The sequence below is a fragment of the Pteropus vampyrus genome, unplaced genomic scaffold, assembly GCF_000151845.1.
Source record: "Pteropus vampyrus isolate Shadow unplaced genomic scaffold, Pvam_2.0 Scaffold1000003510, whole genome shotgun sequence".
NCBI lineage: Eukaryota > Metazoa > Chordata > Mammalia > Chiroptera > Pteropodidae > Pteropus > Pteropus vampyrus.
The window spans coordinates 44,133-58,165 of record NW_011917912.1 but is presented as its reverse complement, the minus strand read 5'-3'; the positions used below and the strand labels follow the sequence as shown (position 1 = coordinate 58,165).

The following is a 14,033-nucleotide window of genomic DNA, read 5'->3' as shown; positions in this document are numbered from 1 at the left end:
TTTAACTAAAGAGTTTTATTTGCATACATGTATTTTATTTTCCAGGAAGTGGCCACTTTTTCCAGGAAAAGAAATGATAACGGCACAATTCTTTGAAGTAGTTGTACAGTTGTCTATGTGAAGTAAATCCATTTCGATATTACAAAAAAACACTTCGTCTAAATTTTTGTGGGTTTGTGTTTGGGTCCATTTTGAGGCCCCGTGGCTTACAACCGTGTCTCAAGGCGGTTCAAGAGTTCGAAAAAGAACTGCTTAGATAAACAAGTCAGAACGTTGCAGAGAAAAAGAACGGCTTGCTTTTAAATCCTTCGATCGCTAATCCTCCACTGCTACGGGCGGCGCGCGGGCGTTTTATCCCGCGGCGGGACTTTTTTGCCTCGGATCTGCTCCTCGGGTCTGCTCCTCGGGTCTGCTCTTCGGGTCTGCTCTTCGGGTCTGCTCTTCGGGTCTGCTCTTCGGGTCTGCTCTTCGGGTCTGCTCCGCAGCCCCGCCCCGCCCCGCCCACAGCCCGCCCCACCGGGTGCTCCGCCCCAGAGTCTTCGAGAAGTTGGCTTCCGCCCCGCGAGTCACCCTTCGATGTCCTAGCCATGGCTGCAAGGCTCATCCGCGCTTCCCAGCGCCTGTGGGGCCGTCCGTGTGCGCTGCGTCCGCTCCGGTTTGCGAGGTGAGTACCCACCGGCTCCAGTTGTCCCGGCCCCACTTGTCCCGGCCCTGAGGCTGCAGGGCCTGAGCGGCGACATCCTCCCCGGATGCTTGGAACTAGGCAGAGCACGCGCGAAGGGGTGGCGCAAAGGGGTGGCACTCCCGGCGGCTGCCGGGGCCGGGGCTGGAGCTGGAGCTAGGTGGTGGGAGCAGGCAAGGGTGGTAGAAGGGGCTGGAACTGTTGTAGCCACCAGCCCCAGAAAGATACACGGACCGCCAGAAGTTAGTGAGTTGGAATCACGCTCTTTATTCAGCCAGCTGGGTCTGCCAGGGGTATACAGACCCCAAATTAAGCAGCCCCAAAATGTAGAGGTACAGGGTTTTTAAGCCCTAAATTCCACGCCTCAGTCTGTCTTAAACACAAAGGTCTATTTTTCTCCTATTCACTACCTGTCAACCCACAGGTCAGTTGTACAAGCGAGGGTACAGAAGCAGAAAGCTTATTGTTAGAATGTTATGTTCTCATAGTGATAGCCTATGTTCCCATGGGCGATAGCCAAGCAGTATTTTCCCAGCCAGCACAGAACCTGGTGAAACCCACTTGGACAAGGATGGGGGTGCGTCACCACTGGGAAAGCTGAAAGGGGTGGTTTTGCCAAACATTAGCTCTCCGACTCAGCTCCAGTCCGTTAGGTTTTGTGGTGGGGACAGGAAGCCTGCATTTTAGAGAGCAACATATAGTCAATAGGCCTTGGTCACCGCTGAGTGCAATAGCTTAAGCTCTGGCTATGACCTTTAGCCAGCCGCCCCATGTGGAACTAGGAAGTGAGACTTCCACCGCCTTGCAGATCTGGAGGGACCGTTGGCGCTGACCTGGAGAGGTGTCGCCGAGAACAGCGATCCCTAACTTTTGGCATCAGGAACGGTTCTCCTACAAGAATTTCAGGCGGTGATAGTGCTGGGGAGTGGCTGCAGACATAAATGACACTTGGCTGGCTGGCCAGCCACTTATACATGGTGGACTGCTGTGCTAATAGGCTACACCTGGTACTGGTCCAGCCCCAGAGGCTTGGAAGTCCTGCCCCCAGAAGATATCCTGAGACAAGAAAAACCTGGCGATCGTCCCATCAGACAAGGAGATTAACTTGAAATTTATTAACAAATCCCATAATTAATTAAATGCAGAGGCATTAGTGAAGACAGTTTCTAACTTTTAAAGTAGTGTGTATAAGGTCAAAAGCCTCAGGTGCCATCTGACACTTAAAATTCATTGGACAAACTAGAAGCACTGAGGATTCACTATTAATGAGGGTAACAAGACAGATAAATCAACTCATTACAACATTGTGGTACTCTTAAGACGCTATAGGAGCAGAGAGACAAATAGCCTGCTGTTCTTGAGGAGGGTTGGGAAGGCTTCATGGAGGAGGTGATACACATTCTTTTTCTAAGCTTTGTCCCCAGAACTTCAAAAGACAGTGATCCTCAAACATTTAGGTTTCAGGACACCATTATGCTCCTGAAAATTGAGGACCCCAAAGATCTTTTAATTCTGTGAGTTGTATCTATTGATAACGATTATCAATAGATATCTACAAAACTGAGAAAGGTTACAAATATTTAGCTCATTTAAAAGTAACAGTAATAAACCCATTACTTGTTAACATAAATAACATTTTATATGAAAAACAACCTTTTTCCAAAAAAAGTGAGAAGAGTGACATTGGTTTACATTTTTTCAGGTCCGTTAATGTCTGGCTGAATAGAAGACAGCTAAATTCTCATATCTGCTCCTGCATTAAGTCTATTGTGATACGTTATTTGGGTTGAAGTATAGCAAGAAAATCTACTCCTATACAGAGGATCTTGGAAAAAAGAGAAGCTGGGAGACCCTCTGAATATATCAGGGATTATAGTTTTATTTATAACAGGTTTCTTAATCTTTTTTGTTCATATGGATCACGTGGGGATGTTGTTAAAATACACATTGTGTGTCATTCAATAGGTCTGAGGTGAGATCTGAGATTGTGTATTTATAACCAGCTCCCAAATGTTGCCAACTGGTGGAGACTCTCCTCTTTTGATGATGATGATGATGATGATAATCTAGCATATTAGATTAGTAATAATTTATTACCCTAGGAAAATAATGGCCAATTTATCCAGTACAGATTTCCTGGTCTTTATGGGGAGAAAAAGGGACAATTCATTCAGTTCAGGCCCCTTGGTCTTTAAAGTAAGAAATAGATGTTCCAACAGACTTGCTGCCAAGTGTTTTGATTTTATTCCCTCTGCACATTCTCTCTGGAACGCTTTTGACCACTCTGAAAGTCTTTATTCTTTCTGGCACTTCTTTCACTTTCCTGTGTCCTGGTGTATTTTATTAGAAATATTCCAGAGGTTTCCTTAACATGGGATATAAAATTTTAAGATTCATGCAGACTTGAATAAAACCCTTTTTTTATTTACTAATTATTTTGACAAATGATTCAGTGTCTGAGAGCCCCAATTTCCTAGACTCAATGTATTTTTTTCCTTGAGGAAAAATTCCAAGTCTGGAAAATTTATAAGGACAAATATGTGCGATATAGTTTTGTTTCTGCTAGCAAGAGATTGAAAAGAATCATTTTAATTATGGGATAAAGAATTTAATCTCTCCATTTGATGTAACATGACAGTGATCTGCAAGAATCTTGCATGTCCTGTTCCCTTGTTACGTTTAACATCATCTACGTCTTCTCATTCAATCTGTTCTATCGATAATTGGCCTACTTGCTCTTTCTAGAACACATCAGATACCATCTTGCTTTACAGCTTTTGCTCAAATTGTATTTGTGGCCTAAAGTTCTTTTACTTCAGCAGCTGTTGGGCTAACTCCATCATCTTTATGCATTTGCTCAAATCTTGTTTTTCTAACTTAACCTACCCTGACTGCACTGTTTCATACTGCAACCTTTGTTCCTGACTTGTCCCAGACACACACGCCCTCTGATCCCTGCTCACTTTTCTTTTCCATAGTGCTTATCACTTTCTAACATAATTTGCTTCTTTATTTGTCATTTATTATTATTTAGTCTCCCCTTCTAGAATATACGCCTGAAGACAGATACCTTTGTTTTGCTCACTGTTGTATCTCAAGTTACCTGAACAGTGACTGGTACCTAATAGACACTCAGAAAGTGCTTGTTGACTAAATGAATGAATAAGCCATTAAAAATGATAATTTCAATGACAGAGTAGCAACCAGAGAAATTTTTATGAAGACAAAAGGAGTATAAAAATTATAGTATTAAATATTCACAACGAAGATTACCATTTAAAAGCCATCTCAGATTGTATGAACGTATAAAACTCAACTAAAATGTGGACATAAAAGATAAACCTAAAACAAAATGACATAAAATGTGTATTAAGTGTGTAAGTGAGCTCAGGCTGCCATAACAAAATAGCATATAGACTGGGTGGCTTAAACAATAGAAGTTTATTTCTCATCATTCTGGAGGCTGGATAGTTCAAGATCAAGCAAGGTGCTGGCCAATTTGGTCCCTGGTGAGAAATCTCTTCTGGCTTGTAAATGGCTACCTTCTCTCTATGTCCTTATGTGGCCTCTCCTTGGTGCATGTGCCCAGAGAGAGCGAGATCTTTCTTCTCTTCTTATAAGGCCACCTATCCTCTTGGATTAGGACCCCACCCATATGACTCGTTTAACTGTATTTACCTCCTCAAAATCCTATCTCCAAAAACATTGGGATTTAGAGCTAAAATATGAATTTGCTGGGAGTCTGGGGGGCAATTTAGTTCATAGCATTAAGCAAAGATATATAAACTAAAACAAAATAACCCATTTCAGGAGGAAAAAAAGATTGAAACAATTTAATTGCCAGTAAATAAGACTGGGGCTCTTCTGGGCAAAGACTAAAAAGCAGAGTCTAACTAAGGAAGAGAGACACCCCAAACAGAATTTCAAGCAAAACAGAAAAACATCCTTTAGCAATATTTAAATATATATGATTTTTTAAAAAGTTGTTTAGATGTGAGTGTAAAAATGCACAAAGTGATACACGGATTTTCAAAATCTTTGAGTGTCCCAAGGGGGGAAAAATCTGAAGACCATTGAACTAAGTAAACTACATAATGGTCTCATTTTAGGCTTAGTATAGGGGGCGGGGAGAAGAAAGGCTTACTTTCTGAGATCTTGAATAATTTCATATTAATCCTTACAAAGATGGGTGGACATTTTTATTTTGATTTGCATCCAGATTGGCTCTGTAATGTAGAATAGCATCAACATAGTTTATATGTTATACACCTGCCATTTGAAATTGTGTGATTCTGTATGAACTACTAATCTGGGGGGCCTTTGCATTGTCGTAAACATTGTACATGTCATAAAGAATTAACGGTATTATTTTGTCGTAATGCTTGAATTTTACATAATTTAATCCACATCATGTGACAACACTATTTTACTTCAACTCACACATGTGGTTAGTTCTAGGCATGATTTTCTCTATGGATTTGGAAGTGAAGAGTTAGTTGAATAAGGGTAAACTATTTCATCTCATCCAGGCAAGAGAAATCCTATCAAAAGTGATGATGCTCAAATTTGAACAGATTTTTCAAATTTCAGACTCTCTACCTGCCTCTAAAGTGTGCCTGGGGACATGTTGCTCAGTGACATTAATTTGCATATGAAGAGTAACAATTCACTTAATTTTCTTAATGTATATATATTTTTAAGGTATTCTCATTCCGGAGGAGAGGAACGTCTAGAAACTTCTTCTGCTAAAAAATTAACCGATATAGGAATTAGAAGAATCTTCTCTACGGAGCATGACATTTTCCGGGAAAGTGTAAGGAAGTTTTTTCAAGAAGAAGTGATTCCTCATCACACAGAGTAAGTGGCATATTTTTCTTTAAAGTAATATACACCAGGAGTCTAATAAGGACCATTTCTACAATACTGTGTGGTGTTCTACAGAAAAAATACTGCATTGAGGACTTTATGAACATTTTCCCTCTCTTCAGTATAATACTGTAAGATTACAAGATTTTTAAGCTAGTTCATAGCTTTATAAATGAATTTTAAAATGTAGAATTCAAAAATAAAAAAGTCAAGGTACAAATTTCTAGTTAAAAAATAAATAAGTCATGGGGATATAATGTACAGCATGGTGACTGTAGTCAATAACACTATTGTATATTTGGAAGTTGCTTGGAGAATGATCTTAAAAGTTGTCATTATAAGAAAAAATAATTTATAATTATGTATGGAGACCCATATTAACTAGACTTATTGTGGTGATCATTTTGCAATATATACAAATAACAAATCTTTACGTTGTGCACCTGAAACTAATATAAATTTATATATCAATTATATCTCAATTTTAAAAAATTGAAAATCTATAAATCAATCTAAGAACAGTATTTTTGAAAACTGATTAAGTGGCAATAAAATATTAGTCAATTTCATGGTCTTTTTTTTTTCTGCTTCATGAATGGATTAAAATCCATAAAAGCTCAAAAGGCCAGCATAACTCAAATCTTGATAGGCAATTGGCTACTTCAAAGTATTTTTATTACTGGAGGAGATCTTTATTGAGTAATTAATTACAAATTACCTACTTTAGTGGCCAAAAAACTGTCATTTCTATTAAAATAGGATTTTGCTATGTTTCCAAATTCACTCATTGCCAATACTTTACTACTATTAGAAAGATTTTTAAAAGTTAATTTAAAATAGCTTTCATTAAGTTTTTAGTAATACTTCGTGATAAGAATGATTGTCCTTGGTTAAAAGCAACTAGCGTCTTAAAGACAAAAGCAATGTAGTATACTTCACTCTAAGAGAATATTTTGATTACTTCTTTACTGTTTTAAATTTCATTCCAGAAAAATTGTCAGTGAGGACTTGAAGTAAAAATGATAGAAGCTGACAAATTGGAGTTGATGATAAAAATATCGCCAAAGCTACTTTAGGCAGTACACAAAACACACCAAAACAACACATGATAATCAAACTCTTTCTTTTAAAATTTCCATAAGTATTTGTATTTACCTTTAATTAGTATCTCCAAATACCCTGTATCTTACTAACTGTACCTACCACTTAAGAAAAAAAAAATCTCAGATTTTTTGTCTCCAGCTAGCCATCCCTTTCCTCATCATGCCACTCTCTTTTTTAAAGAAAGAAAGCAGTGGTTGCATGATCTCACCCAAACATATAATCTTTTCAGAAATTCATTTGGTAGAACTATGCCGCGAGATGCTTCTGCTCTTCTGTCATTCCTACTTAAGCTATAATAACATTGTCTGCTCTTTTCAGCTTTTACATATGCTATTCCCATAAGTTCAACACTTTTAGAAAATATGCGGAAGGCAGTTGCCTTTACAAGACAGGTTGAGCACATTCCCATGACTATGGGGTACAACTAAGTTTGCCTCCTAAGAATACCAGTTGTGTCAGTGAATGTGATTTGTAGGTCCAATAAATTGTCAAGAGTGGGAGCGGGGTGGGTGGGTGGGAGGAGCAGGGAAGTGGCAAATATGAAGAAGTAAGGAAGAGAACAAGAAGGAGAAATGATAAAAAAGTCAGACGCAATTAGGAGGGTATGGACAATGTCAACAATTACGTCAAATTAAGGGAGCATTTCTGCACAGAATCATTCATAAATTCTAATTGTCACCATTTAAATAATATATAAGAAGTTTTTCTGATTTTAGAATGTTTATTATTTGCAGATGGGAGAAAGCTGGAGAAGTGAGTAGAGAGCTTTGGGAAAAAGCTGGAAAACAAGGACTGCTTGGTGTCAATATTGCAGAGCGTCATGGTGGCATTGGTGGGGACTTGTACTCAGCAGCTATTGTTTGGGAGGAGCAGTAAGTATGGGGACATTTGAAGTTGAGTCTAGTTTGTAAGCATACTGCTCACCTTTCTGAGATGATGATAAAAAATACTTTCTAATATTTTTGTGTGATTGAAAATGAGTGTAAAACGTGAAAGTTTATACCACTCATATACTCTTTGCACATTTTTTAAATGTGTGAAGGTAGAAAAATCTTTTAAGTTGTTTAAATAGATGCTATTGAAAATTAAAGAGATAGTTTCATTTCTAATTGACTCATTTGGTTATTTTCTCTCTTTTAAAAAGATATTTGAAAGAGAACAGAAGAGTGGAAAAATATGTCCATCAAATATACTGAAAGTTTAAAATATGAGAACAAATAAAGATTTCACTTGGTTCTTGGGCAAAAGATTTGAACCAACAACTCAGCAAAAAAAAGAAATGCAAATAGGTTTGTTAGATGAAAAATGTTCATCCTTACTACCAATCAAATGCAATTAAATTGACCTAGAGGTATCATTTTAATTATCTACAAAAGTTAATGAAAACAAAAAATCATAATAACCGGTGCTGATAAGGTTGCAGTGAAAGTAAAATACTCATATACTCTTGGTGGCATTATATGGTAGAACGCTAAGTGCTTTGGGGATTAAAAATATGAATACATATAAAAAATGAAAATATTTCTGCTCTTTGATCTAGGATGCTGCTTTGAGGAATTTATCTTAGAGAAATAATTTAATAGAAAAAATTGCTGCTATGTAGAGAAATCATTATCATGTTAGATCATGATCCCCCCAAATTTGGAAGCAATCTAAATGTCTGGCAGTAGGAGAATGAATAAGTAAGTTATAGTAAGTGGGCAATTTGTAATATTTTATAGCTATTTACGATTATCATTATGACAACTATATCCAAAAAAACCCAGGATCTTTTTCATATAATTTAAAAAGAAGGTAGTTAAGTGCAAAATTCATACCACGACTCCAGCTACATTAGAATATATCGTAATGGTAAAGGTAAGTGGACAAAATGAAAACAGTTGCTGTGTTAAGGTAATATAGTTGTAGGTGATTAACATTTTTAAATGTTTTATCTTTTCATTCATTAAATAAGTGTTCATACAGAGCTCTATTAGAGTACTATTATTATATTAGAGCCAGAAATTAAAACAGTAGTAAAAACTAAGAGAGAAAACCTTCAGAAACTTTATATGTTTGGAGAAGAGAGGCTATTATAACACAATAAGACCTTTAACATCTTGTTTTTTAATTGAAAAATCAAAGACTAAAAACAGAACAAAGTAATTATTTTGTGCTTTAAATTTTCTTATTTTTTTCTTAGAGGATATTCAAATTGTACAGGCCCAGGTTTTAGTCTTCATTCGGATATTGTCATGCCCTATATTACAAACTATGGCTCAGAAGAACAGATTAAGCATTTCATCCCCCAGATGACTTCAGGGAAGTGTATCGGTGCCATAGCGATAACAGAGTCTGGGTCTGGAAGGTAAATGAACATTCGATTGGTTTTGAAATGTTAGAAGCAAGACTCTAGCAGCAGATATTTACTCAGTGCTTGCTTACTGCAAAACTGTGAGCAAAATGCTAGGAAGAATACAAAGTTCACACTCTCAAGTAACTTCAAACTCCAGTAGGAAAATAAGACCTGTATACAAGTAGCAATAAAACAGATTGTAATATCTGCTGTGTTTGAGATCTTAATGTAGTATAATGCAGATGAAATGGTAAGATATGAGTTGAATTTGGGGCATGATGAATTTTAGATGTGGTGTGACATTCACATGAGAATGTTCAGCAGGCTGTTAAAAATACAAGTTTGGAACTCTGAAGACAGGCTGGAGTGGCAAGTTTTAAAAACCATTCATGAAAACGAATAAGTTTATGTATTCACTCATTTGCCAGGTACTGAGTAAGTTCCTTCGGTGTGCCATGTGAACGAAACAGATGTGGCCTCTGTGCTTATTGAAGAAAATGTCAAGGAAAAGAGATATATTCACAATTATAAATTGTGATAAGTATATGAAGGAAACGAGGTGCTGTGCTAAAGACTAGTGGTGTATGCGGGTTTGGTAGAGAAGGGAAGAACTAATTTAAATATGAGTGCTAGAGAAGGCCTTCTCAGTTTAAATACTTCTCTAGAGTAGTTATATTTAAACATATCTGATGAATGAGAAAAAAACAGTTACTCAAGAATGGGGTGAATAGTGTCCACATGATAGAACCTGATCCTCAAAGGGTAAAGCAAAAGAATGGAAAGCAGACCAAGGTGGAAAGCTTGGACATTCTGTTTTATTTGAAATTGTACAGAAAATATGACAAATTTGAAGGAAATCTAGGCAAGCGTTCTGTCTTGAGAACAAGGAGAAGTGAGTGTGAAAAAGCTATAGAATAGGAGCTTAAGCGCAAGGACTGAATAACGTCAAGGCCACACAGATGCTGAGAATTGAGGAGGCTACTGGTGATCTTTTGTGATTTCAGTAGAGGGGAGGGGCAGGAATTACTTTGGAAGGGAGTGATATGGGTATTGAGAAAACAAGCAGAGAATACAGACTAATCTTTTTCAGAGTTAATGGGTGAAAGAAAGTTTAAAGAGGGGAGGGTAATTTGATAAGCTAGCACAGTAAGGGAAATGTTTTATGTTAACCCATTTCTCCTTAGAATACTCGCCAGCGGTGCTTACAGCTGCAGTGTTTACCCTGAGATCACTTGTGGATTACAGTCCTAACCTTAGCCCCAAAGTTTGCCACGAAATATCTCGCTTTAATTATTGTTTTCGCATCACTCTGGTATATTGATAGTCTTTGGAAACAAATGGCATCATTCTAGTTATACCATTCCGTTTTTAGTAGTGGTACTTCCATTTACAAAATATAGTAATTCTCGATCACTGAAAATACCGCATTCTAAAAAACGTAGCATTCCTATGCATGATGTTAACATGGTTCTCTAGCAGTTGTTCGCTGAAGATTCATTTGATGAATTCGATTTATGTAGACATTTCTGTTACATTAGGGTTAGAGATAAGTTCTGTCTAGAAATAACTCCAAGAACAGTTTTTATATTTAGTTTTCATATTGAAAACCAGTCAGATTTGCTTCAGTCTCAAAGAGTGTGTTTGTATAAAATTAAATTAACATTGGCAGTGAGCTACACTTTTTTTTTCTAAAGAGGAAATAGGTTAAAGAAAGCAGTGACTTATAGGCCAACGAGCAACAGGCAACACAGAGGAAAAATGTAAAGATGTGGCAGAGCAGAATTGAAACTCTAAGACTTGTTTCTGCAAAGATCAGACCCTAATGTTTTGAATTTTGTTTTTCGATAGTGCTGTTTATTTTTTAATGTCTTAATATTTCATAGTGTCACTTGGCAATATGCTTAAATTGTATTTATCTTTCCCAGATATAAATCTGTAATTACAGGCCAGTACTGATATACTTAATTTTGACAAAATAAATTTTGCTTATTTCTTTTGGCTAAAAATATGACCTAAGAGAGGTAGGAATTTAATCTTCCTTTGCTTTTCAGATAATTCTCTAAGATAACTGGCTGACTGCCCAGTATTCTGAAGCATCAGATCAGTTCTGTGATTAGTATGCTCCAGCTCCAACCCACTGCATGTTAGCTCTAAGATAGAGGCAAGAAAATGAATGAGAGATCTTGATTTATCTCCAGTTTTACTTATACAAAGAAAATTTGATTGTATTTCAGTTCTCTGTCCTTATCTTTGGTTATCTACATGTAATTATGAAGGAAGCTAAGAGTAAGAATGGAGAGAAAAAAGGCAGATTTTCTGGAAGTTTGGTGAGAGTAGCAGAAAGATAGCAAATCAGTTTGAAACTTAGAAGCAAGCAAAGGGGCCCTTGCGGGTAAGAGAATGCAAAAATGAAGACAAGTCAAAAGTCGCATGTGAAGAAGATTAGAGTGTTGAGGAATTATGGTGAGTCATAAAGAAAAATCAGGTGAGAGGGAAGGAATAAAGAAGATGGGATGTGGTTCATGTCACCTGCTTTCAGAGATGGTTTCGCCACCTCTATTTTCTTGCTTTGATTTGGCCATCACAGGAAAAGGTTGAGTTTGCTAGAAAACATTTGGGGCTTCACTGGCCCTTTCCCTTCCCGCACACATAGCATGATACCTTAACCTTTTATATGGTATCATGTTGACTTTCTTATTTGGTTAGCATAATATCCTGTATGAAATATAGAGATATTGTGATCCCTACTTAAGAGAGAATCTGTTCCATGCTGATTCCATCTCCTGGTGGCTGATGGCATTCCTTGCCTTGTGGCATCGTCACTCCAATCTCTGTCTCTGTGGTCACATTGCCCTTCCTCTTCTGTCTGTGTTATGTCCCTCTGCCTCCCTCTCCTAGAATATTTGCGATTGCATTCAGGGCCCATCTAGGTAATCGAAAATAATCTCCCCATCTCAAGTTATGATGCCAGAGAGCTCAATGGGGTGGGAGTCCAAAAAGGGACCGGTCTCTAGAGCTCTGGTGACCAGGTTCTTGTCTTATATTGCAAGAAAGAATTCAAGGACAGACAAACAGCAAGCAGGAAAGTGCAAGGTTTATCAAAGCAATAGTACACACTTAAGAGGGAAGTGCTGGTGAACTCGGAGAGCAAGTCGCGCCCCAAGGCTGTCTGGATGATGGGACTTTGGGATGTCCCAAGGTTGTCTGTCCTGCCTCCTAGCCTTGGCTTATCTCTCACACTGGAGTCACCCTAGTCAAAACAGGGAGAAGGTTGTGTAAGGGACAAAGGAGACATTCCAGAGCCATATCCTAGAGGGCAGGTGGAATGCCCTAGGCTATGTATGCTGCCTCAGTTGGACATCTACAAGAGCCTTATTTAGTATGAGGTAACACAGGTTCCAGGGGTTGGCACCTACTATCTTTGGGGGTCATTTGTCAGTGGAAGATATTTTGAAGTAGAAGCTACCTAAATGTTCAACAATAGGAGGCTGTTTTAAAAAATCATGATAAATCCATGTGATGAAATTCTATGCCGCTAATAAAATGTATCTTATAGAAAAACATTGGATGTTATTAAGAGATCAAAATCATATGTCTTCTAATTTTATAAAAATGCTTATGTGTGTGTATCTGTTTCCATACAGAAATACTGGAAGAACATATTTGTAAATTCCAGGAGATAAAATTATTTACTAAATCATTTTCTCCTTTATCTAGAATACTGCCTTGTCTTTTTTATATTCTAATTATGAATATTTATGTTGTAAAAATATAAATTATTTTACATTTAGAAAAATAATCTACTTTGAGAGGAGGCTTGTTAGAAGGAGTTGGCATTTGAAATCTGGTCTTTTCGATAGGTAAGCTTTTGATCAGTTGAGATAGGGAAAGGAACAAAAGTGAATAGAGGCAGGCAAGTACAATGTGGTAAGTAATCTCAGGGATATAGTGGGCATTGAAAAGTCACCTGAGTCCAACTTTGGAGTTTTGAATGCTGCTTACGCTTTGTTATATTCTAAAAAGTCAGGCTAGTTTATGTAACCTTACATATTCATTTGTACAAATAATTTAGAATATAATATATCAGACATGATTTGTTTAGTGCATTTGTGTGAACACTCCTAATATTAAAGATCAATTTTTATAATGATGTAATCAGTTTGATTTATCATGTCATATTCATACTTACGTAACAACGTTTGCATAATTCAATATGTACTAATTAATGAAGTTTTCTTCTTTTTTTCAATTACAGTGATTTGCAAGGAGTAAAAACAAATGCCAAAAAGGATGGAAGTGACTGGATTCTTAGTGGAAGCAAGGTGTGTAAAGAGGGGCTTCTCTCCAGGGTCACGCCATGGGTAACAGTTATTAATGATTCTAGCAAGTCTAGAGACTAACACAATAACTGAGATTATTTGAGTTCACACAGGAATCGATTTGTTTAGTTTTGGAGACAGTGCAAATTTCGCAACATCTATATTACATGAAATCTGTTCCTCTTCTATGTTGTGTTTTGCATGCCTCCTCACTAATATGGAAAATGTTTTAGATTCCAGACAGCCCATATCAAACCAGAAAAGGAGAAGGTAAGACTCACATTGTTCAAATATGGGGCAAACAAAATGTTTCCTTACATTTTCCCCAGTTTCTCATTAACATCAAATTTATTAACTATTAACTAATTATTAAGATCATTGATAGAATCTGAGAGCCTTTCAGTCCTTTTGAGAGTCACATCAACCCACTGATAAAACTGGAAAGCTTCTCCAGTTAAGGTTACGACAGGCTCAGGAGTAAATAGATCCCTAATACCACTGATGGCAGAGGTTTTTGTTTACCTAAAACTATGTCTAGTATACACTCAGTAAGTATTTGTTGTTGACTGAGTGTTAAGAAAGGCTTGTATGGATTTCATTCTTTTCTTTCATTTCCTTTCTTTTTCTTCTGTTCTTTGATAACCTCATGTATGAATATTTAACACTTCAGATACTTGGATAGAGGACAGAGAGAGTTATAAAGCACGTCTTGTCTGGATGAGTCTTC

The 14,033-nt window shown here is 37.2% G+C and overlaps 1 protein-coding gene across 6 annotated transcripts in view; it reads left to right on the top strand.

Moving 5' to 3' along the window:
* Positions 1 to 496: 496 nt before the first annotated feature.
* ACADL (acyl-CoA dehydrogenase long chain) overlaps positions 497 to 14,033 on the top strand; it is a 36,121-nt gene continuing 22,584 nt past the window's right edge. For 5 of the 6 annotated variants that reach the window (XM_011387352.2, XM_023527064.1, XM_023527063.1 and 2 more), the window contains exons 1-5: positions 497 to 664; positions 5,384 to 5,539; positions 7,387 to 7,524; positions 8,835 to 8,999; positions 13,243 to 13,309. In XM_011387352.2, the coding sequence (XP_011385654.1) occupies positions 588 to 664; positions 5,384 to 5,539; positions 7,387 to 7,524; positions 8,835 to 8,999; positions 13,243 to 13,309 (603 nt within the window). In that variant the 5' untranslated portion in view covers positions 497 to 587. The remainder of the gene's footprint in view (positions 665 to 5,383; positions 5,540 to 7,386; positions 7,525 to 8,834; positions 9,000 to 13,242; positions 13,310 to 14,033) is intronic. The other variant, XM_023527065.1, reaches the window with a different exon arrangement.